Source organism: Ictalurus furcatus, chromosome 22, assembly GCF_023375685.1.
Source record: "Ictalurus furcatus strain D&B chromosome 22, Billie_1.0, whole genome shotgun sequence".
In the NCBI taxonomy this organism is placed as follows: Eukaryota; Metazoa; Chordata; class Actinopteri; order Siluriformes; family Ictaluridae; genus Ictalurus; species Ictalurus furcatus.
Window position 1 is genome coordinate 12,772,428 of NC_071276.1, and position 22,551 is coordinate 12,794,978.

The following is a 22,551-nucleotide window of genomic DNA, read 5'->3' on the forward strand; positions in this document are numbered from 1 at the left end:
AAACCTCAATCCTGAAACATGTTTAGATTGAAATTTTTGTGATGTGTTCAGTGCTTCTCGTGCTAATTTGTTGGATGCTACTATATTGTTGTTATTCCTGTGAGAAGTCAGTAGGGGGCGCTATTAGTGCAGTATTACAGTGGCGTATAATAGAAGTTAAAATGGCAACGATCTCAAATTTAAATTAAAGCAAAAAAATCCCATGAAAAAAGAGCAAGATTCTCACTCATCATTTTACAGTGATGTTCAATGTCATTAATGAAAGTAGATATCATGGAGCGTCAAAGTTATCGCAGCTATTTGACGCAGTTCCACTGCGTTACAGCAGAGACTGGGATCTGCTCGTTCGTGATGGTGCTGATGGTGGTATTAGCATGAAAGTGGAAGTTTATGAACCTTCTCTCTGTTTGAGCAGAATACAGATAAGGAAGTGTGTGTGTGAGAGAGAGCTGGACAGATTAAAGTACTAAAGCTCTGCTGCATCACTCTCTATGTAGAGATGACGCAAGAGTTAAATCCCACTGAAACACCACTTTAACAAGGTAGTGCGTAAAGTAGGAAACCGTTAGACTGTCAATGAAAGACGTCCAGTCAGAATTTAACTGCAGAGCAAATCTTGGATGCAATTGAAGATCATGTTAATCATGAAGATGAATATGTGTGTCATTTAGTGTGATTTTTTTTTTCGCACGAGATGTTTAGAATCGCCAGAGGTTTGATGTAAACTACACTTGTCATTAGAAACCTGTGGCACATAATCACTCCCATTTTTATTATTCAAGAAAAAAAAAATTAATGTGTCCACCAATGCCAGTAGTGGGAAGGCCGCTCGGTCCTGCTCTCCCACGCGCGCGATGGAATGTTGAGGTGACTCTCGCGCCAAAGAGGAGCGCCACAACACGCACGAGCCAAAGCAGCAGCACTAACACGAGGCCACGAACGTTTTTGCCGGTTAGAGATGAGCGACGACGAGCAAAGCAAGCAGCCGTTTCTGGACGGTTCTACACCTCGGTCCACGGCTTTGGTGGGCAAAAAACAGCCTCGCATGCCGAAATGCTCCCGCTGCAGGAACCACGGCTTCGTCTCGCCTCTAAAGGGCCACAAGCGCTTCTGTAACTGGCGGGACTGTCAGTGCCAGAAATGCAAACTGATAGCGGAGCGCCAGCGCGTCATGGCGGCTCAGGTAGCTAAGTGAAGCTAGCTGTCCTTAACTCTTCTCAAGCCTCAGATTCATTTATCCCGTTTAAGCAACACTCGGGTTATTTTTTTAATAATATTTTTTTCTTTAAAAAAAAAAAAGGAAAGAAAGTCAAACAAACAAACAAAAAAACAACAACAACATAGTACTTGTTTTCTTGCTTGTTGCTCTTTTGTTCGTTTAAATATTTACCATGCTAGCTTTTACTAAACACACCGAGGATCACGTGATCGTTAGCCAGACAACATATTTCTCAAACAAAAGTCAAAACGGTCAATTTGTAACCCTTGTACACAGCGTTTAACCCTTACAGTTTTGTTAACGACTCGATTAGCTTGTTACACCAACGTAACACATTGTTTTTCAATAACAAAGTGGGTTGTTTACTTTAAGGATACAGTTCTTAGCTACAATGTTAAGCAGTGTAGGATTTGAGCTGCCTGCTGTTTTTTTTCACGCCATGTTGTCGAGCAGAGGAGAGAAGTGTGTTTTTAAGCAAAAACAAACGAAAAAAGTTTTTAAAATATATTATATATATTAATAGCAGTTCACTTTTTAGCTAAGTGATAAGTGCAATGCATAACATTTTATAATTTCCTTGAGAGCAACAGTAGATCTTCATTAGGAAGAACTAACACATTAATCTACATGGTTAATGTTTTTCCTCAGGTGGCTCTGCGGCGTCAGCAGGCTCAGGAGGAGGAGATGGGCATCTGCACGCCAGTGAACCTCTCTGGTCCAGACATCGTGGTGAAGAACGAGCCTGGAAGTGATTACGGCTTTGCAGTGGGAGCGAGATCACCTTCCTCCACCAGCACTGGATCTGCTTCTTCTCCTGCAGCCTCTGGTGAGATGAATTACTTTAAATCCAGCAGGAATGAGTTCAACACACATGTTCATATGCTCTTATGGATGTGCTCGTGTTGGCTTGAAACCTTGTTTTGTACCCACTAACACATATCCGATTAAAAGACATGTACAATTCAAGTGCTGTATGGCCAGATTACAACATTTCTGTGCTCATATACAACCCCAATTACAAAAAAGTTGGGACGCTAGGTAAAATGTAAATGAAAACAGAATGCGGTGATTTGCACATTTGATAAAGCCATATGCTATTCACAGTAGAACATAGGAAACATATCAAATGTTTAAACTGAGGAAATGTGACATTTTAAGAAACAAAATAAGGTAATTTTGAATTTGATTGCCGCAACACGTCTCAAAAAAGTTGGCGCAGGGGCAACAAAAGGCTGTAAAAGTAAGTGTTACTAAAAAGAAACAGCTGGAGGTTAATTGGCAACAGGTCAGTAGCATGACTGGGTCTAAAAAAAGAGTATCTTAGAGAGGCAGAGTCTCTCAGAAGTAAAGATGGGCAGAGGTTCACCAATCTGCAAAAAACTGCATCTACAATTTGTGGAACAATTTCAGAATGATGTTCCTCAACGTAAAATTGCAAAGACTATGAATATCTCATCATCTACAGTACATAATATCATAATGTACTGTAGAGTACATTATACTGTAGTACTGTAGAGAATCTGGAGAAATCTGTGCGCAAGGGACAAGGGTGAAAATCAATACTGCATGCCCATGATCATCAGGCCCTCAGGTGGCACTGCATTAAAACGGGCATGATTCTGTAATTGAAACCACTGCATGGGCTCAGAAACAGCTCCAGAACTCCAGAAAAGTATATACAGGTTTTAGAGCAACATATTCTTCCATCCCATCTTTTCTTCTGAAAGACTCTGCCTCTCTAAGATACTCTTTTTATACCCAATCATATTACGGCCCTGTTGCCAATTAACCTCCAGCTGTTTCTTTTCAGTAACACTTACTTTTCCAGCCTTTTGTTGCCCCGGTCCCAAATTTTTTGAGACCTGTTGAAGCCATGAAATTCAAAATGACCTTATTTTTGGTACAGTTTAAACAGTTGATATGTTTTATGTTCTATTGTGAATAACGTGGGTTTATGAGATTTGCATACCACTGCATTCTGTTTTTATTTACATTTATTTACATTTTACACAGTGTCCCAACTTTTTTGGAATTGGGGTTGTACATGTAAAATTTATCAGGTTAGGTAGTTGTTATACCAAAGAAATCAACAAACCTTTCCTGGATTTTGGTCCTCCAGGTTGCACTTCTATTTTAAAAGAGGACAAAAAAGCACGGAAGGAAAATGAACAGATGCCTTTATAGCGTAACTGTTTATATATCCTATATAAATATAAAATTATATTTATACTAATAGATGACTAATAGACATGCCACCAGTAAAATGTATTATTATCAAAACATTTTTTTGTAAAGGATTAGAATTAAAACCAAATCTAAAAGGAAAAAGGTAACCATTATGATTGAGATGACTATCTTGTCTGAAAAGTCTCTTGAGATCAGAAAATCATTAAAAATTAAAAACTTTTAGAATAATCACTCTGATTTAAATAGTTAATCTTGATTGAAATCACTGTAATGTATGTTACTAGTAGTAACTGTTATTAACTAGTATTTCTCTCAGCCTCTTGGTTGTTATTAATATGTTGTACATTTAATATTGTGAGAATTAAATTAAAATTAAAGATGGTATGATACCATTTTTTCTTTTCTGTTAGTGATACTAAAATCTTGAGTATTAGCCTAATGCTGATACCGATACCCAAATCCAATTTGGATCTAATCTTTTCCATTTGCATGATCTGACATGTTTTCTCCGATATCTGATCCACTATATTTATTTGGCTGGTATCGGCTCGATATACTGGCTACTGGGATGGTGTAATCTCTAATGAAAATGCTTTGTTATATAACGATGAGACATTGATCATCTTAGTGCAGTGAATAAAACAGTGATAGTGTTACTATGAAAAGCTATCACCAAAAGTAGTTATTAATAATTTGTTTTTCTTTCATAATTGAGAGGTTTCTAAGAGAAAATCTGAATAATAGAAAGAACTATACGAATAAAAAGAAAACACTTGTTAAAAGAAAGAAAAAATCTGTACAAAACCTGAAAGCAACACATTTCGTCAATTCTGTATATTGCACATATCGAAATGTCAATGAAAATTATGAATTTATACGGTAAGGAGGTATGTCAAGTAAAAAATATTGCTAACTCCTTCGGTCACATAGCACTATGACCCACTTAACTTCTGACTCTTGTGAAAGTGTGTGTGTATGTGCAAGTGTGCGTTGGCATGGTTCAAGTAGGACCATGACCATGGACAGCTTGTACCCATCTATCCATTTTCCATTTTAGTGACCCATTCATCCTAGAACACAATGCAGCCTGTGAGGTGCTCTCTTTATTTTTAGAAAACACAGGGAGGGGGTAATGGAAGAGCAACAATTCCTGTAACATTCTGTCACTGGACTATGCATATCTCTAGCTTTGGTGATTGCGCCTTGGCATGTTGGGAAATCGTTTTGATGGCTCTCTGGCCAGAGATGTTGAGTCAAGAAGGGTGGGAGAGAGACAGGCTGTTCCTGCTCGTCTGATAGGACTGAACTAGGAGGGAAATATCAGTCCGGTCAAGGCTGCCAAAATTTGATCTGTGCTCCTGTCACAGGGGCAAAAGAAAGCAAAGCGGCACTTACTGGTCATCTTCTGACACCAGGGCATAGCCGGGACATTCCAAACCTGCACATGAGATAAAGAAGAAGGTGAAAAGATAAAGAAATAGGTTGCAAAGACAGTGTAATGACGCATTTTCGAAGAATAACGCGAAAACGTTTGTACTAGCAGGATCACTGGTTTGTTTCACCAGCAGATGGGGCCATGAGCAATGACACCTCTGATCTTCTCCATCGCTTTTAAAATTGACAAAGACAGCACACAGTTTAACAACGTAAAAATTCGAAAGCATCTACATTTTGAACCTGTTGCTTTTAACTGAATTTGTAGCTTACCTCTGGCAACTTGAAGCTTTAGGTTGTGTAATTATTCATGACTAGGTTTAGGGTTATCCATTTAATAAATTCAGCTCAAAGTGTTTTGAATGGCTCAGGAAGTGTAAGATGTGTCATTTCAGCGAGCCGCTCTTCACTGTCGCCGAGCCCCACGGCAGCCAGCAGGGGACACTCTGAGAGCTCAGCTGACCTGGTGATGGATGCCTCCTACTACAACTTTTGTCAGCCTTCCCGCTATCCAGCATACTACAGCAATCTCTACAATTATCAGCAGTACCAGGTGATAGCACACAAATGCAGTCATTTGTTTTAACATAATACAATAGTAACAATAGTCATTTGAACATGCTCAGAAATACTTAGTACTAAGCTATATCTTTGCTATATAGTGTAACTTTAAGGTAAATAAATGGACTGTAATTGCTTTTTAGAGTAAAGATTAAAAGTTACACTACATAGACTTCTACTCTAGGTAAAAGATAAATACTAAACGTACAAAAGTTATCACTGCAGCAAATAGGGAAGTTACAATTTAGTACCCTTTTTTTCAGAGAGTGTATTTTACATATGCAGCATTTAGTCTGTTCGAATCAAGCCCTGGTGAGTTTACCCCCTCTGTGCAGTTCATTTGGATAGCAACACATCAATCTGGTGCAGAACAAAACATTACATTTACATTTATTCACTTAGCAGACACTTTTATCCAAAGCGACTTACAAATGAGAAAAATACAAGCAAAAGTATTAATTTATTTAATTACTTGTTTTATCAAATTACTTTTGAGTTCCGTGAAGGTTTTTGCTTTGTGGATTGTACAGTGTGAACCTGAATCAGACCGTTCCTGACTGGACAAACTAATAGGTGTGAAAGTTGCAGCAACTAATTGCAAATGTTGATGTTCGTAAATTGTAAGTATAGTATAGTAAATATGGCTGCAGAACCCTTAACCATGCTAAAAGAGACTAAAATAGACTAGAACTATTATAATCATGTAAGGTGAAATAAGTTTTTATTTTTTGTTTGTTTGGTTTTTTTTGGGGGGGGTTGGGTGGATTATTGGTTATTGTGGCAAGCTTATTTACCATTAAAGACAGTGGCTGCAAGTTTTATACAGAGTGAGTGAATAGAATTGGTTTTGATTAAACAGAGAGAAGGTCTCCCAAGAAGCAGTGGTGCATTGACTTTCTGTGAAGTTCCAGTCCCACTTAAAAATCCACTCCAAACAGGAAGGATTGCTCCATATTAACTCAACACCCATGAAGAAGACCACCATGGTACACTCATTTCCCTACTCACCTAAGCTGTGTCCCATGTACTCCAGCAGAATGTGGTAATGAGCTGATTAAGTGGGTTAGAGCGCTTGTTTATGCGGGTTCCTGTCAGTGAACCCAGCTGCCTGTTCTAACTTGGCACGGTGGCACAGTCAGCTTTTACGCATAGTGCCTGTCCTCTCGTTCCAAGCCAGTGGCTGAGTACAGCAAGGAAGGTGTGTAGTCTTCATGCCACGCTGTCTCTCTTACAAACTGTTTACATTTCCCTGCTTCCCCCATTTGGAACTGCAACTAATGCAGCCACTGGGAGTTCTCTAACCCTTATCCAAGCCATGCACTTACACTGAACAACACTGAATTTGTCATCCCCTTTAGTCACTCAGTTTGGCAAATGATTTTAACACATGTTTTAAAATGCCTGAGATGCAGTTGCTTATGTTTTCTGGTCAGTTAGAGATGCTGACCTCTAATCGTTGCCATGCAGCAGAGTTATAACAGCACTTTAATGTTATTTTATTTGCACATATACAAAAGCTATTAACAGGGAAAAAAATATCTTGCTTGATTAAAAGGACAAATATGTCAGATTAGGTTCGACAGGGTTACGTTAGGTTGCAAAGAACGATGATGAATTATTGCCTTACTTCATTAACTATTAATTGTATTCAAATTGTTAAACTGATTATTACAGCTTTATACTACATAAAAGTTTCTTCTAGGCTTATCCATACAGTAGTAATATACTGTATTGATGGATTTAATAAAAAAAAAGATAAATTTTTTGTTGAACATTTTGTTTTGTTCAACAAAAATGTATTCATGTATGTGTAGTGTAGCATGCTGAACATTGGAAGTGACAGTATTGTCATGGTGGTCATACTGAAAGATATTTCTGAATAAATCACAAATGAACACAAAAGAAATGCGTGCAACTTGGTATAAACAGGGGTTTTGGTAACTTACTTTTAATAGGCTCTGAGCTGTGATCGAGAGCAAAGATGAGTCTTTTCACAAGGACGAGGCTGGTGGAGTAATGATGGCATTATGTTTTATATGAATAGGCTGTAAAGAGATGACATAGGATGCTCTGGACTAGATAGTGAGATGAATGTAGATTGGAGTAGGATGGTGGAGTGTGTATATAATGTTAGAAGACTTTTTTTTTTTTTTACATTATTTAACTGTTGTAAAACAATAAAGAGCAAGTACCAAGATTTTTATGTTATTATTATAATACTATGTACTTTGTATAATACTATGTATTCTTCTTCTTTTTTCTCTTCTTATTATTATAATATTCAGTGATGGAGTTACTGTAATCTGAAAGCTGAAGGTGTCTAGTGTCTAATTAAGGCATGATTTCCATGGTGTTGCATAATGTAAAAGATTTCTATTTACTCACATTGAATTGGACAACTTGAAATTGAGGGCATCCTCAAAGTCATGGCAGTTCAGCTTTGATGTCCCATCAACTTAAGACACTTTTATGAACCTTAATCAATCAGCCAGGAAACCATTGACATACGACGCAGTCTCAACACTGTGACATGACTAGTATGGAGATCATCCTGTACATTTGCTTTGATTTATGTTACAAAGTATCCCCATTGTATCCAGTATGATTTACTCATGTGTGAAATAAATTAAACCAGTATTTCTTCAGGGACGTACCAATAACGTGTATGTCCATGTGGGCTGTTGATTGAGCCATATTTCAATATGTTTGTGCAATTGGGTGCCTGACAGCAACATCCTGCACCACGGTCACTGCTTTCGTCACACTTCTTTGTCCCATTTGAATTGCAAAGGTTAATGTTATTGCTATAGTGTTTCAGCACACTTGAATACTTTAATGTTGATCTCATTATGCATAATGGGACTACCTGCTAGATTGCAAGGATTTATTTTCAGTGTGTTGTGTTGTAAACAAAGATGGACCAGATATGAGCTGACGTTGCTTAGGTTAAACCGATGTTGCTTAGATGTTAAAGCCGAAAATATTAGCCTTAATTTTGCAAGGACTTATTTTATATGGTCATTTTTAGCATTCATAGCTTTACCAGTCAGCTGGAGACATTTCATTTTTGCTATTGTCCAGCAAGACAAAAGCTTTGAATGTGTTGCAGTCAGCTTAAAGAGTCATATTTAAGTTTTCAGAAATCCTCCAACTAAATCTTATTACATTTTAAGCGGATCCGTTTTTAATAGTTTGCATTTCCTTAAGAATGTAATCCGTTACCATGGTCTACAGTTCCCTAAGTGAGGTTGATACAAATCGGCTTAACGTTGCTGTAGGGGAAAAGGTAGTGGGTGAAGAAAATGCTCCCCAGCTTGTCTTTATCTGAGCACGTCCATCTCCTGCCCTTTCCCACCTCAAGCAAGCAGGGCTGCGCTGCACTGCAGGTGGAGAATGAAAATATGAGGGTGGCTTAGAGGATCCAGATAGCTGATGGTGCCAGATAAGAGCCCTCTGAGGGAGGTAAGGGAGATGAGCCAGCCCCTATTAATGGAGGCTGCACTGAAGCTTTCACCGCCAAAAGTAGCACTACATCAACACCTACTACACCGTACTACTCAACTCTAACTTTCTTCCTGTTGAAAGGGAAAGTCAGACTTGAACATATATACGCTAGATGAATTACCAAATGAATATGATCAAAAGTTATGAGTGTTCATTTTAAGTTCAAAAATTTGTCTTGAGCTTAACCTGAACATGCCAGTATTGTACATGATTGTGAGAGGTGGCAAATAAAGTACTAATACTAATGAATGAGAGCAATTTAAGACCATGAAGTTGAATTAGTCTTGCAAAAAATGGAGTTGGATTAACATGAGCATAGAAATTGAAATGTGCCTTAGGCAGACCACAGTACATCTTAATTCCTGTTGTGACACATTTCAGATGCTTAGCCATGTGTATTTCTGTTTTTCAATGCATGTTTCAGTGGAGTATGTCCAGAAAAATACAGTTCATTTTTTGTTGTATTTGTCATAGGCAATATGAGAAGCCTAGCATAGCTTAAATAACAGTTTATAAAACTGTCTAGAATTGATGGGGTGAACAATAAATGGTGACGTATTACTGGCTGACAGAAATCAAATTCCATAAAGCTGAAATTGAAAAACCCCTCAAGCCGCTGTGCTGCTGACTAGACAGCTCATTTTAAAGTTCTCACAAGATGGTAGAAAATTGACCAGAGATGTGTTGCATTTTATTTTGAGGAAATAACTTATCTGGTCTGAGAAGCCAGGTGAGATACATAAGGGCTGTAGACTATATCTTACTTTTTTCATTTCATGAGGAGACATGCACAACTTGGTTTTAAATAGCAGGCTTGTTTTGAGAATTTCTCATTTGTGTTGCATGATTCTGCATGTACTGTGATCAAGATGGCATATATAACAGATTTTCTGGAGCTGACATTATTTTTCATGTAAAGTTGATCCCCCTTGTGATCCAAGTTATGCTATTATTTATAAACATATACGTATCAGCTCCAGAATTATTGGCATCCTTGGCTAAAAAAAAGGTTATGAAAAAATGTTTGTTGTTAATTACCTTAATCTCACACTGAAAATATCAGAGGGTTATAACTAGGACTGCAACAACTAATCGATAAAATCGATAATGAAAATAATTGACAACGAATGTCATTATGGATTAGTTGGGTTTGTGACGTCACTGTGGATAACCCCCATCAGTGGCTTCACTTCACAATGGTGAAGAACGCATTTCTGTTTAATAAAACACATCTGAAAAACAGCGAAGGTCACAGAATAAGCTGCTGAAGGAAAAGTGCATGATCCAGGTTGTCCAAAACATGAGAATGTTTTACATAAACTGCTTCAAACAAACTCGTAAGGGTATTAACGTGGCTTGTCGTGTCAGATGCTGCAACAGATGCGTGTGCTGTTTAATGTGTTCCAGACATGTTTTCTTCAGCTCAGAAATGACATTTTGCACAATGTATAGCATAGCCCACATAGACACATTTAATACCTTTTTCATAGCCTTCAATTTGCACAATGTTTGAAGGACAACACTGGGCAGAATGTGAAATAACATGTTTTTTCGAAAAAATACAGAAAATAAAAATTGGTCCTTTAATCCAACTAATCAATTAATCGAAGAAATAATCGACAAATTAATCGATTATCAAAATTATTGTTAGTTGCAGCCCTAATTATAACTGTTAATTGAAGTAACAGTATTTTAAGAAAATTTGAAAATGTATATTTACCAAAATCATATGCATCGCAATTATGTACACCTCATCCTGTTAGCACTTTATGCCTCCCTTTGCCATCACAACAGCACTGAGTCTTCTTGTATAATGCTTGATGAGATTTGAGAATAAGTATCCTTAGTACAGAATCTGTCCGGATCCTCCAGGGTCCTAGGTCCTTTCTTGTGTTCTAATCATCCTTATTTTTATGCCACACCCACCAACAGTCTTTGTTGCCAAAAAAGACTTATCTGGCCATAGAACCTGGTTTCAGTCAAAACTGTGACCTCAAATTATTAAAAAAAAAAAAGTTAAATATAAATGTGAACCTGCTTCAGTTGCATTTTGTTTAAAATAATTCATAGGGGTGCCAATCACTGGCATGTGTGGTTTTGTTAAAATAGATTTTAAAATAAATTTACTTAAATCATAGGTTAGACTTCTCATTTTTCCATATAATTTTATACTCAACTTTACAGAGGGTGCCAATAATTCTGACGATAACTGTATTATTATTATTTCATATTTCCAGTTACATTAATCTTACCCTTGTGTGGGTGTTTGTGTGTCTGTACGTGAATCATTTTACTTTGAAGCAGATGCCCAGTGTAGATAGCCGCCTGTCCAGCCACAACATGTCCCAGCAATACCGTATGCACTCCTACTACTCTGCAGCCTCCTACCTAAGTCAAGGCCTGGGCACGGCTGCCTGCATGCCCCCCATTTTCACCCTGGATGACAACAACATCTGCCCTGAGCCCAAAACTGCAGGTCAGTGTCCTCATCAATCTCCCATCCCCCTCTTCATTTCTCTCTCATATACACACGCATGCCCATACCACTCACAGGCCCATAAAGTTTTATCCAGAGTTTATCAACAGCATGCGCAAAGTACATCTGAGGGAGGTTCACTCTGCAAGTCAAGAGCACCATAAAATTCACACAAATAAATAAATTCAAAAGTAAAACTTTTATTATGGCCATTTGTTCTTAGGCCCTGGGATTTAAAGTGACATGAGCTGCATAAGTGCAGAAGTCGCATTCTTTTAATACTCTAGGTTCTTCATGTTGCAGATATCATAAATTCACAGCTGGTGGCTGGTTCTGAACTGCCCAGAGCAGATCATTTTATGAACGAAAGATTGAGAAGTTGACAGAACTCTTGCATGCTTTGTATTTTAATAGACCTAATGTTCCCCCATCCTCTGAAATCCTTTACCTGTTCTGGTTCTTAATGAATTTGACATGCTGCTTACTCATGAGGGTACCAGTCCCCCTGCACTCTCACTCCAGGGTGTCCTACGCTCCATTACAGCACAAAAGCCCTCCAGTCTGGGTGGTCTCAAAACACTGATACTAACTACCCAGTTACTGGAGTGACAGCGAGCTGATGGCTGTTTCCTGTGACTAGATTTAAACACATAGTATGAGACCTGCTTGCCCCAGTTTGATGTATAAATACCCCAGTGCTCAAACAAAGTTATTTTATAAATGATTAAATCCTTTTGGATTCCTGATTAGGAATATATAGATTAGTCTTTAGGTGCAATTTGTTCATTCCAAATTTTCTATTTATGTATGAGCTCATATATACATCCAATATGTACATAAGCAATGACACGGTATCTGGAAAAGTTTTGCCACAGGTCCTGTGTGTGAAGCCAAATAAATCTTTGGTTGTTATGGTATATTTGGACAGGTCTGGCAATTGTTAAAATATCTCAAAGAATATGAATACACAAATCAAGGCTTGAATAGTGAAATCTGTGACAAATACTGGATTACTAGTAGTTACTATTTGACTAGTACTACACGTCTGGCTTAGAATAGCCGGACGATACTGACGCTTTTTCAGTTTGCATATCATGTGAAGTACAGGTGAAGAGATGTTCCTATGCCTTTTTATTAGTTTCTTGGGTTTTCTGTAAAAACATTAAGCATCATCTGATAGATTCATAATAGATTTTAAAATGATACGTTAAGGGATATTTTAAGTATAAATTTTAGGAAATTATATTGACTTGCAATGAAGACAAGAGGCTTATGAAAAATAATGAGCCATTTTGTGCTTTCCTTCTCCCATTCTACCCGTTTAGATGGTCTTATTAGGAATGGCATGGCCATGACCTTGCATGCATGGCCAGGTTGGCATGGCCAGAAAAGAGCTGTTATCTGCAAAGACTTCCCGACTTGCCTCCTATTCTAGTGTGACACACAGATTTCACATGCTTTCTGTCATCATTATTAGTATAGCCAGTACCAGGCTTGATTTGCTACTTAGATTAGATTCCTGAGCACAATTCCCAGTATGACATGTGTTTCTGTTTTTTATATATAAATAAATAAAATATATAAGACTATGTAAAAATATTTTTAAATACTAGATTTTTTATTTCCATGAGCTGTAAACCGTAATCATCAAGATTAAAACAAAAATGAGGCTTGAAATATTTAACATGTGTAATGAATCTAGAATATATGATAGTTCCACTTTTTTAATTAAATTATGGGGGGGGGGGACTTTTCCACAATATAAATTTTTTTTTAGATGCACCTGTATATCCAATATATAATACATATGTCCGATCCCACAGAAGAGTTACAGTAACACAAATTGCTGAAAAGGTTAATCCTGCCTATGATAGAAAGGTGTCAGAGCACAGTGCATTGCAGCTTGATGTGTATGGGGCTGCATGAATGCAGACCTGTCTGGGTGCCCATGCCGACCCCGGTCCACCACCAAAAGTGCCTACAATGGGCACATGAGCATCAGACCTGGACCATGGAGCTGTGGAAGAAGGTGGCCTGGTCTGATGAATCATGTTTTCTTTTACATTATGTGGATGGCCAGGTGCGTGTGTGTCACTTACCTGGCGAAGAGATGGCACCAGGATGCACTATGGGAAGAAGGCAAGCAGACAGAGGCATTGTGATGCTCTGCTGGGAAACTTTGGGTCCTGGCATTCATGTGGATGTTACTTTGACACATACCACCTACCTAAACATTGTTGCAGACCAAGTAAAGCTCTTCATGGCAATAGTATTCCCTAATGGCATTGGCCTCTTTCAGCAGGATAATGCTCCCTGCCACACTGCAAAAAATGTTCAGGAATGGTTTGAGTAAGATAACAAAGAGATCAACGTATTGACTTGGCCTCCAAATTCCTCTGATCTCAATATGATCGAGCATCTGTAGGATGTACTAGACAAACAAGTCCGATCCACGGAGGCCCCACATTGCAACTTATAGGACTTAAAGGATCTGCTGATAACGTCTTGGTGCCAGATACCACAGCACACCTTCAGAGGTCTTGTGGAGTCCATGCCTTGATGGGTCAGACACTGTTTTGCAGTGTCTCAAAATAATATTTAAATTAGGTTTGATCATGATCAATGTTTTAAAGATTTACATGGTGTAAATAAGCAATGATTGCTCTCAAGATTACATTTTGATATTCAAGACAAAGTTTGATCTTTGGTCCTTAAGATGTAATGCTCTTGTAGACATATGTCTTTCTATGAGTCTTGTGAGTGCCCCATACACCTGCTGTGCCTCCTGTGCTCCCACCCTGCACAATGTGTATTTATTTCCCCCTTGCTCTGTGGATGCGGTGGGGGTGGAGTGGGGGGAAGTAATCAGTTGGCCAAATATGAGGCCAAATAACCTTCAGGAGTGCCATGCTGTCCTTTCTGAGCGGCCCTCTCTGCCGGTGTCTCGGGAAAATTGCCTCTGGGGTTAGTGAGCGGGAACAGTTAAGATTTACAAACAATGATGAAGCTTGTCATGCGTCTTTCTCCATCCGTCACGAGCGGCGGCACTGCCGGGGCGTCCAAGTGTTCTTCATAAAAGCCAGCTCGCTGTGAAATACGCCCCTGTGCGCAGTTTACTGCCCCAAGCTCGTCAGCAGCGCTTTGCTGTAAATCGTCTACGCCGCTAGTGACACCACACTCCATCACCCGCCTGGTGTTGGCTTACATCCACCCCACATCTCTCTCCCAACCCATCCTCCTGCCCCGTCATGCTCCGAGATGATGTGCTCCCTGTGAATTATGTTGGAATTTTAGTGTTATACGAGACAGGTTTAACCAATTTTTTTTTCTCTTTCTCTCTTTTTTTTTGTTTTTTTTTGTTGTTGTTGTTGAATATTGCTGAAAGTTTCATGCAGGAAGAGAAATTATGTGCAGTCCTAAAAAAAAAAGAAAAAAAAAAAGAGGACGCTAGTCAGTATATAATGTATTAAGCAAATTCAGAAAGTAAATCTTAAGTTTTAGCCATCATTGATTTGGGTCTTAGTAGTTTGGTCATGTTTACACATTCAATGAATTTCAATCTCAAGTGTTTTATTTTCTAGTAATAAAGTAAAGAGCTTATCAAATCTATAGATATTTATTGATCTGACTGTTCCCTGTGCTGTCTCTCTAAGCCACAAAGGTAATGGATGAATCCCATTATTATTCACATTTATACTGTGTTAAAGTAAGACAGTCTATGCAAGGAATTTGCTATATGTATTCATACTGGTTGCTTGAAAACCACTGCTGAATAAAAGGCATTTTCTTTAATAATTTCTTTAATCTTAATGTAAGCTTATAATGTTTCCCAAAGCTCCACTTTACCAAAAGGAATACAGTGAGCAGTATAATTGACTTCAAATCTACAGAAATCTGCAGTGTATTTCTGTCAGTTCATCCCTCACAGTTATTGTGGGTGAAATGTAGGAATGAAGATTCACAGATCATGTAAGACTAATATTTAAATCAGTTTAAAATGATCTCAATGTTACGAGGTGTACTTCACAATATTTTCCATTATTTACTAAAAACTGTCATGCTAATGACTTTGCTAATGAGTTGCTTTTCATGGGTCGTTTTACCATGAAAAAAGTGACCTTGTTTGTGTCCGTGTTTAACATTACAAGTTGTGAAAACTTTCTTAACTGAGATAAGAATTTTTTTTACTTACTCTCTTATTTATAAAAAAAATAATAATAATAAAAAAAAGTAATTTGGAGCAGCACATTGTTTAATTGGTTATTATAATTAATAACTTAAATGCAAGTTTCAGTATGGTCTCAGCTCAATTTACATGGGAACCAACGGTTATGACGGGGGGGGGGGGGGGGAGTACATGCAGATCAAGTGCAAACAAAGTAAATTTCTGAAAAAACACAGTTTCATAGAAATAATCAAAGGCCCTATTCACTCTTTCAAACGATGGGATCAACAATGAAAACTTTCTGTAAATGCAATGAAGTGGTAATAATTCAACAGGAAGAGGTGTAACGTCTCATGTAACAGAGAAGCCATATATCTTTTATCAACATTGCTAAACCATTCTCTTCACACCTAGCAGAGCGGTTAACTTTACTGTACTGCCAACTCAAGGTGAAAATTTCTCCTTTAAAGTAACAATCTGTTGTGTGTATGTGGCAAGATTTTACGATTCATGGCATTTTGTTTTGCTCTGACACAAATCAAATTGTTCAGGGCACAGAGATTTCAGTCCTGTATCTTAATACTGAGACATTGTATTTTAGTTTATAATTAGCTTTTGTTTTTTGCCTGATCATTCGTGCTAGGATAATGGTCATTTCACTTGGCGCTTCTATGCCAATTTTCATGTTATATTAGCACCAAGCAGACGATAGTGCACTTGTTACACTGGATTTATGTGTAAAGAATTAATATGGGGCCTGTTATATTTGTAGGACATATTATTTAAATTATTTACACCCCCTATGTTCCTGAGTTTTCATAGTTTTGGTGTCTACAGATAAGTGAACATTTATATGGGACGTGCTCGGTTTGCTGAGTTATCATATCTCATAGCTGTGATGCATATGCTGTGGTTTTGTTTCACATGATTTTACTTGCCAGCATATTTCAAGAACAGCTCAAACATAATATACACTATGTGGTCACCTGGCCATCACACCCATGTATGATTTTTGAAAAGCCCATTCCAGATTTAGTACCCCCTTGCTGTTATAATAACTCAAAGCTTACCACTAGCTTTTGGAGTGTGTCTGTGGAGACTTGTGCTCAAGAGCATTAGTGAGGTACTGATGTTAGGCGAGGAGGCCTGGTGCACAGTCAAAGTTCCATTTCATCCCAGAGGTGATCAGTGTTGAGGTCAGGGCTCTGTGCAAGCAACTCGAGTTCTTCCACACTGACCTTGGCAAACGACTTCTTCATGGGCCTCGCTTTGTGCACAGGGATATTGTCATTCTGGGATATGTTTGGGCCAATTAGTTCCAGTGAAGGGGAATTGCAATGCTACAGTATGCAAAGACATTATAGACGATTGTGTGCTTCCAACTTTGCGCCAACAGTTTGGGGAAGGCCCACATATGGGTGTAATGATGAAGTGTCTACATACTTTTGGTGATATAGTGTATCTCATGGCTGCAATGGATATGTTATTTTGTGATTTCTGCATACCGTGAAAATTTGGTTTCCAAGCCTGAAAGTTATTATTTCACATGATTTTACTTGCCAAAGTATTACAAGCCTGGATCAAATATATTCATTGATCAAAATAATAAAGATGCTTCTTTAGGTAAACGACTGCCTGAAAAATATTGTATGCAAGTTTTGACTTGTATGAGGAGATAATTTATTATAGCTAAATTTAGCATTTTACAGATACAGAATAAACACACACACTCTTGCTATTCTGTTATAAAAAGGAATCCGTGGCCTCGAGGTGAAATCCATGACTGGAGTCTAACTACAGTCTGGTGTCTAAAAGCTTAAGGCACACTTAGTGACTCCTCCATTTCATGCTGTCTTGCCCTCCCTTCTGCTGATGCTAAATGCTTTGTCTTTTCATTCTCAATGGATTGGTTAAATACCAGTGTAATTGCCTGCTCTGAGCTCAAGCACTGTTGTAATATGTTGTAGAACATCTCCATTAAGACTTGCCTGAGGCATTGGGGAGATTAAATGCATAAGGAGCATTGTTTTATGTTCTTCTCCAGCCATTGCCACTGTCCAGTGCTCAGAACGGTTGTGCCACTAGGACATAGACATATTGAGAAGAACATGCTATAGTGGAGACTGACCAATATCAGTAGATATAAATGGAAATAGAGAACATTCCAGATTACCCATTCCTTGATTAATCAAGCTGGAATGTCTTTTTCCTGTAAATATTTAAAAACTGCATCCAAGTGTGTTTTTAATATTTTCATATTGTTTATAGTGTAGCCCTCCATTGACCAGTGATTGTTGTTCCCTATGATGTCAAAATGCAAAAAAAAAAAAAAAAAAAAGAGTAAGGAATAAGTTCTGAGGAAGTGCTTTTGTTTAATTTAAAAACATTGCAGTGTTTTCAGTTTCAAATGTTAGTGTGGTTATGAAATGCCTGTTTTGTATGGTTCTGATCAATTCTCTGGCTGACTTTCTGACATTAAGAGCCCCATCTGAATGTAATGTGAGACTAATTTCACCCTCGGGACTGTAGTCTGTGCTCCACCAAATGACGCTATACTTATTTTCACATCTCTTATTCCACATTCACAATTATTTTTGCCCATTTTAACAGAATGACACGAAATCCCTCAAAGCATTGATTGCATGTCTCAGGTCATTATGGTATATCCATAATGTTTCGGCAGATCAGAGTGTGTGTCCAGAGATGGACAGGTCATTTTGTGGGAGCTCGCTGAGTGCCAGTGATTTAGCATGGAGGAGGGCTTGTCAATTCTCTCAATGACACTCTCCGGCTGGGGACAGATTGGTTAACAATGCGGGACTGGAGGTGCTTACGTGTTTAATTAGCCTCTGACCCTTACTTGATGCCTTCTGTCAGACACTGCTGGCCACTCATACCGTTCTCTAATAGTCCAATAATGGTCACTGAAGGTGTCTGTTCAAATGGTAGTTCAGCTGATATAGGACTTTTTTGCAGAATTGTATTTCGCCACAAGTACTTTGCATATCAGAGACTTTTTATGATGATACATTTCAATGCCCAATTTACAAGAGAGTAAATGTATTAGTAGTTTCTTGGTTTGTCAAGGTACTTTTTCTAATGTGTTTGGTCAGGAAAAGTCTTAATCTGTATGAGAATGTCTCTGAAGCAGCCATTGGCTGCTTTGAGGAGTCAGTGTTTGTTTAAGGTTTAAGTCTCCACTGAATTTTATGCTCCATAAAGTCCTGCCACAGCTCTAATGATGGAGAGAGATGTGCATGTCGCTCCATAAGACAGAACTCTCTCCATCTCTCCATCATAACTTCCTTGCCATCCTAGAGGGAAGCTTTACAAAGTGCATAACAAAGACTTAATTATTGTTTGAAACGGTAGTTTGTTAGCCTAGCCATATCATGTGTTGTCAAATTACTTTCAAGATATGTGCATTTTACTTATCTATTATTTAGGGGTGCAACTAACAATTATTTTGATAATTGATTAGTCTGTTGATTATTTCTTCGATTAATATTTTCTGTATTTTTTCGAAAAAACATTTTATTTCACATTCTGCCCAGTCTTGTCCTTCAAACACTGTGCAAATTGAGTGCTATGAAGAAAGGTATTAAATGTATCTATGTGGGCTATGCTATACATTGTGCAAAGGATTTTTAAAAAAAATATTAACACTATATTTTAAAAACAAAAAATCAACTGATTGTCCACAAGCTTTAAAGCAGAAGTTAAATTACTATATTAAAAAAGAAAAACAAAAGCACAAACTAAGTTTTAGCTGATAAGAGATTGAATGTTCTACCGTAACACACACATTCGCTCATTTGTACACAGTAACATGTTACTTTATTCTGTAAATGTATCACAGTTCTTACAGTTACAGTGAGGGAAAAAAGTAATTTATCCCCTGCTGATTTTGGACGTTTGCCCACTGACAAAGAAATGATCAGTCTATAATTTTAATGGTAGATTTATTTGAACAGTGAGAGACAGAATAACAACAAGAAAATCCAGAAAAACGCATGTCAAAAATGTTATAAATTGATTTGCATCTTAAGGAGGGAAATAAGTATTTGACCCCCTCTCAATCAGAAAAATTTCTGGCTCCCAGGTGTCTTTTATACAGGCAACGAGCTGAGATTAGGAGCACACTCTTAAAGAGAGTGCTCCTAATCTCAGCTTGTTACCTGTATAAAAGACACCTGTCCACAGAAGCAATCAATCAATCAGATTCCAAACTCTCCACCATGGCCAAGACCAAAGAGCTCTCCAAGGATGTCAAGGACAAGTTTGTAGACCTACACAAGTCTGGAATGGGCTACAAGACCATTGCCAAGCAGCTTGGTGAGAAGGTGACAACAGTTGGTGCGATTATTCGCAAATGGAAGAAACACAAAAGAACTGTCAATCTCCCTCGGCCTGGGGCTCCATGCAAGATCTCACCTCGTGGAGTTGCAATGATCATGAGAACAGTGAGGAATCAGCCCAGAACTACACGGGAGGATCTTGTCAATGATCTCAAGGCAGCTGGGACCATAGTCACCAAGAAAACAATTGGTAACACACTACGCCGTGAAGGACTGAAATCCTGCAGTGCCCGCAAGATCCCCCTGCTCAAGAAAGCACATATACATGCCCGTCTGAAGTTTGCCAATGAACACCTGAATGATTCAGAGGACAACTGGGTGAAAGTGTTGTGGTCAGATGAGACCAAAATGGAGCTCTTTGGCATCAACTCAACTCGCCGTGTTTGGAGGAGGAGGAATGCTGCCTATGACCCCAAGAACACCATCCCCACCATCAAACATGGAGGTGGAAATATTATGCTTTGGGGGTGTTTTTCTGCTAAGGGGACAGGACAACTTCACCGCATCAAAGGGACGATGGACAGGGCCATGTACCGTCAAATCTTGGGTGAGAACCTCCTTCCCTCAGCCAGAGCATTGAAAATGGGTCGTGGATGGGTATTCCAGTATGACAATGACCCAAAACACATGGCCAAGGCAACAAAGGAGTGGCTCAAGAAGAAGCACATTAAGGTCCTGGAGTGGTCTAGCCAGTCTCCAGACCTTAATCCCATAGAAAATCTGTGGAGGGAGCTGAAGGTTCGAGTTGCCAAACGTCAGCCTCGAAACCTTAATGACTTGGAGAAGATCTGCAAAGAGGAGTGGGACAAAATCCCTCCTGAGATGTGTGCAAACCTGGTGGCCAACTACAAGAAATGTCTGACCTCTGTGATTGCCAACAAGGGTTTTGCCACCAAGTACTAAGTCATGTTTTGCAGAGGGGTCAAATACATATTTCTCTCATTAAAATGCAAATCAATTTATAACATTTTTGACATGCGTTTTTCTGGATTTTTTTGTTGTTATTCTGTCTGTCACTGTTCAAATAAATCTACAATTAAAATTATAGACTGATCATTTCTTTGTCAGTGGGCAAACGTATAAAATCAGCAGGGGATCAAATACTTTTTTCCCTCACTGTATATACAATGACACGTTATAACCCCATTACAGTTACTGCTCTCATAAAAAAACACAATTACTTTTGCTTCGAAATATCACTAAATATAGCATCAAACAGCATATTTGATCAAAATGAATACTTTAGTCAGAGTTATTGTGCTTCCTTTCTATTGCGTGCTGTTTGATTGACGCGCATGTGTGGACTTGCGCTCACTCAGTGAAGTTTAATGGAGACTTGCTCGCTGTCAGGACGAGCCTTCATGTAAAATGGAAATACTGGCGTGAATTTCTAACATTTGCAGATTAAGGATATAAACGTAAAAATGTCATTTCTGTGCTGAAGAAAACACATCTGGAACACATTAAACAGCACACGCATCTGTCGCAGCATCTGACACGACAAGCCACGTTAATACACTTACGAGTTTGTTTGAAGCGCTTAATATAAAACACTCTCGTGTTTTGGATTGTGTTTTTCAGATGTGTTTTATTCATAGAAATGCGTTTTTCACCGTTGTGAAGTGACGTCACTGACTGGGGGTTATCCACAGTGATGTCACAGACCCAATTAATCCATAGTGAAATTCGTTGTCCATTATTTTCATTATTGATTTTATCGATTAGTTGTTGCAGTAATACTATTATTTATTTGATTACTTGTTCATTTACAGCTTTGAAACATATAGACCCTATATGTAAGTGCATGACAGAGTGTGTGTATCTGTGTTTATGTAAGTTGCGGGATTAGGCACCCTCATGGCACTGTGCAGGTAGTATATGAGCTCTGCTAGAAAAGCCTTATCCACAATAGATAAGGCCTAAATTACCATCTTCTCTCACATCTGGGCTTTTGTTCACTTTTTGTTCAGACTGCCAGAAATGATTGAGCTCCTTTCACCTTCTCCCCTCCCCTTTTCATGGGCTTCAAAAAAAGACTTCCTTTTGTTAAACCACACAAAGACGGGTTAATAGTTTGGAAATATAAGATATTCAGTTGAACAGAGGTGAATAGGGCAAAAGTTCAGAGAAGAGAATAAGTTCTTTCTGAACACAGAGAAGGTAAATCTTCTCTTGTTTCAGTACTGTTCTATACTTGACAGACGTGTACAAGTTTTTAAACTATCAAGCAAACATGAGTTCATGCCAAGTCTTGGCTTAATTTTTTTTTTTGTTTAACAAAACATAAATACTGTTTGTAACCCTTTATACCAAAATGATACCAAAATGCCTCTGTATGAAATTCATGACATTAGATTTAGAAGGGGAATTTTTTGCCTTTCTTATGGTTACTGTATTTCACTCCTAACTTTTTATTTGACTTTTTGAACATTGTTTTGATGTGCAAGATCATTTAAGAACACAATAAAAGTATTTTAAAACATTTGCTAGGAGCCACATTCTTTTGTGTCAAATGGTAATTCGGTGATAATCAAATGCAACAAAGCTGTGACACAGAACATGTCTGTCTGCCACACAAGCCCCAGTGTGCAATTTACCTTCTATACAAAATGACCTACCAGTCACCTGCAAGTGCTTTTGTTTTTAA

At 38.2% G+C, this 22,551-nt stretch overlaps 1 protein-coding gene across 4 annotated transcripts in view; it reads left to right on the forward strand.

Moving 5' to 3' along the window:
- Nucleotides 1-824: 824 nt before the first annotated feature.
- Nucleotides 825-22,551, forward strand: part of dmrt1 (doublesex and mab-3 related transcription factor 1) — a 24,519-nt gene continuing 2,792 nt past the window's right edge. Inside the window, exons 1-4 of one of the 4 annotated variants that reach the window (XM_053653711.1) lie at nucleotides 825-1,183; nucleotides 1,868-2,045; nucleotides 5,236-5,393; nucleotides 11,207-11,381. In XM_053653711.1, the coding sequence (XP_053509686.1) occupies nucleotides 959-1,183; nucleotides 1,868-2,045; nucleotides 5,236-5,393; nucleotides 11,207-11,381 (736 nt within the window). In that variant the 5' untranslated portion in view covers nucleotides 825-958. Of the gene's footprint in view, nucleotides 1,184-1,867; nucleotides 2,046-5,235; nucleotides 5,394-11,206; nucleotides 12,168-22,551 lie in introns of those variants that run through there. The other 3 variants (XM_053653712.1, XM_053653709.1, XM_053653710.1) reach the window with 3 other exon arrangements.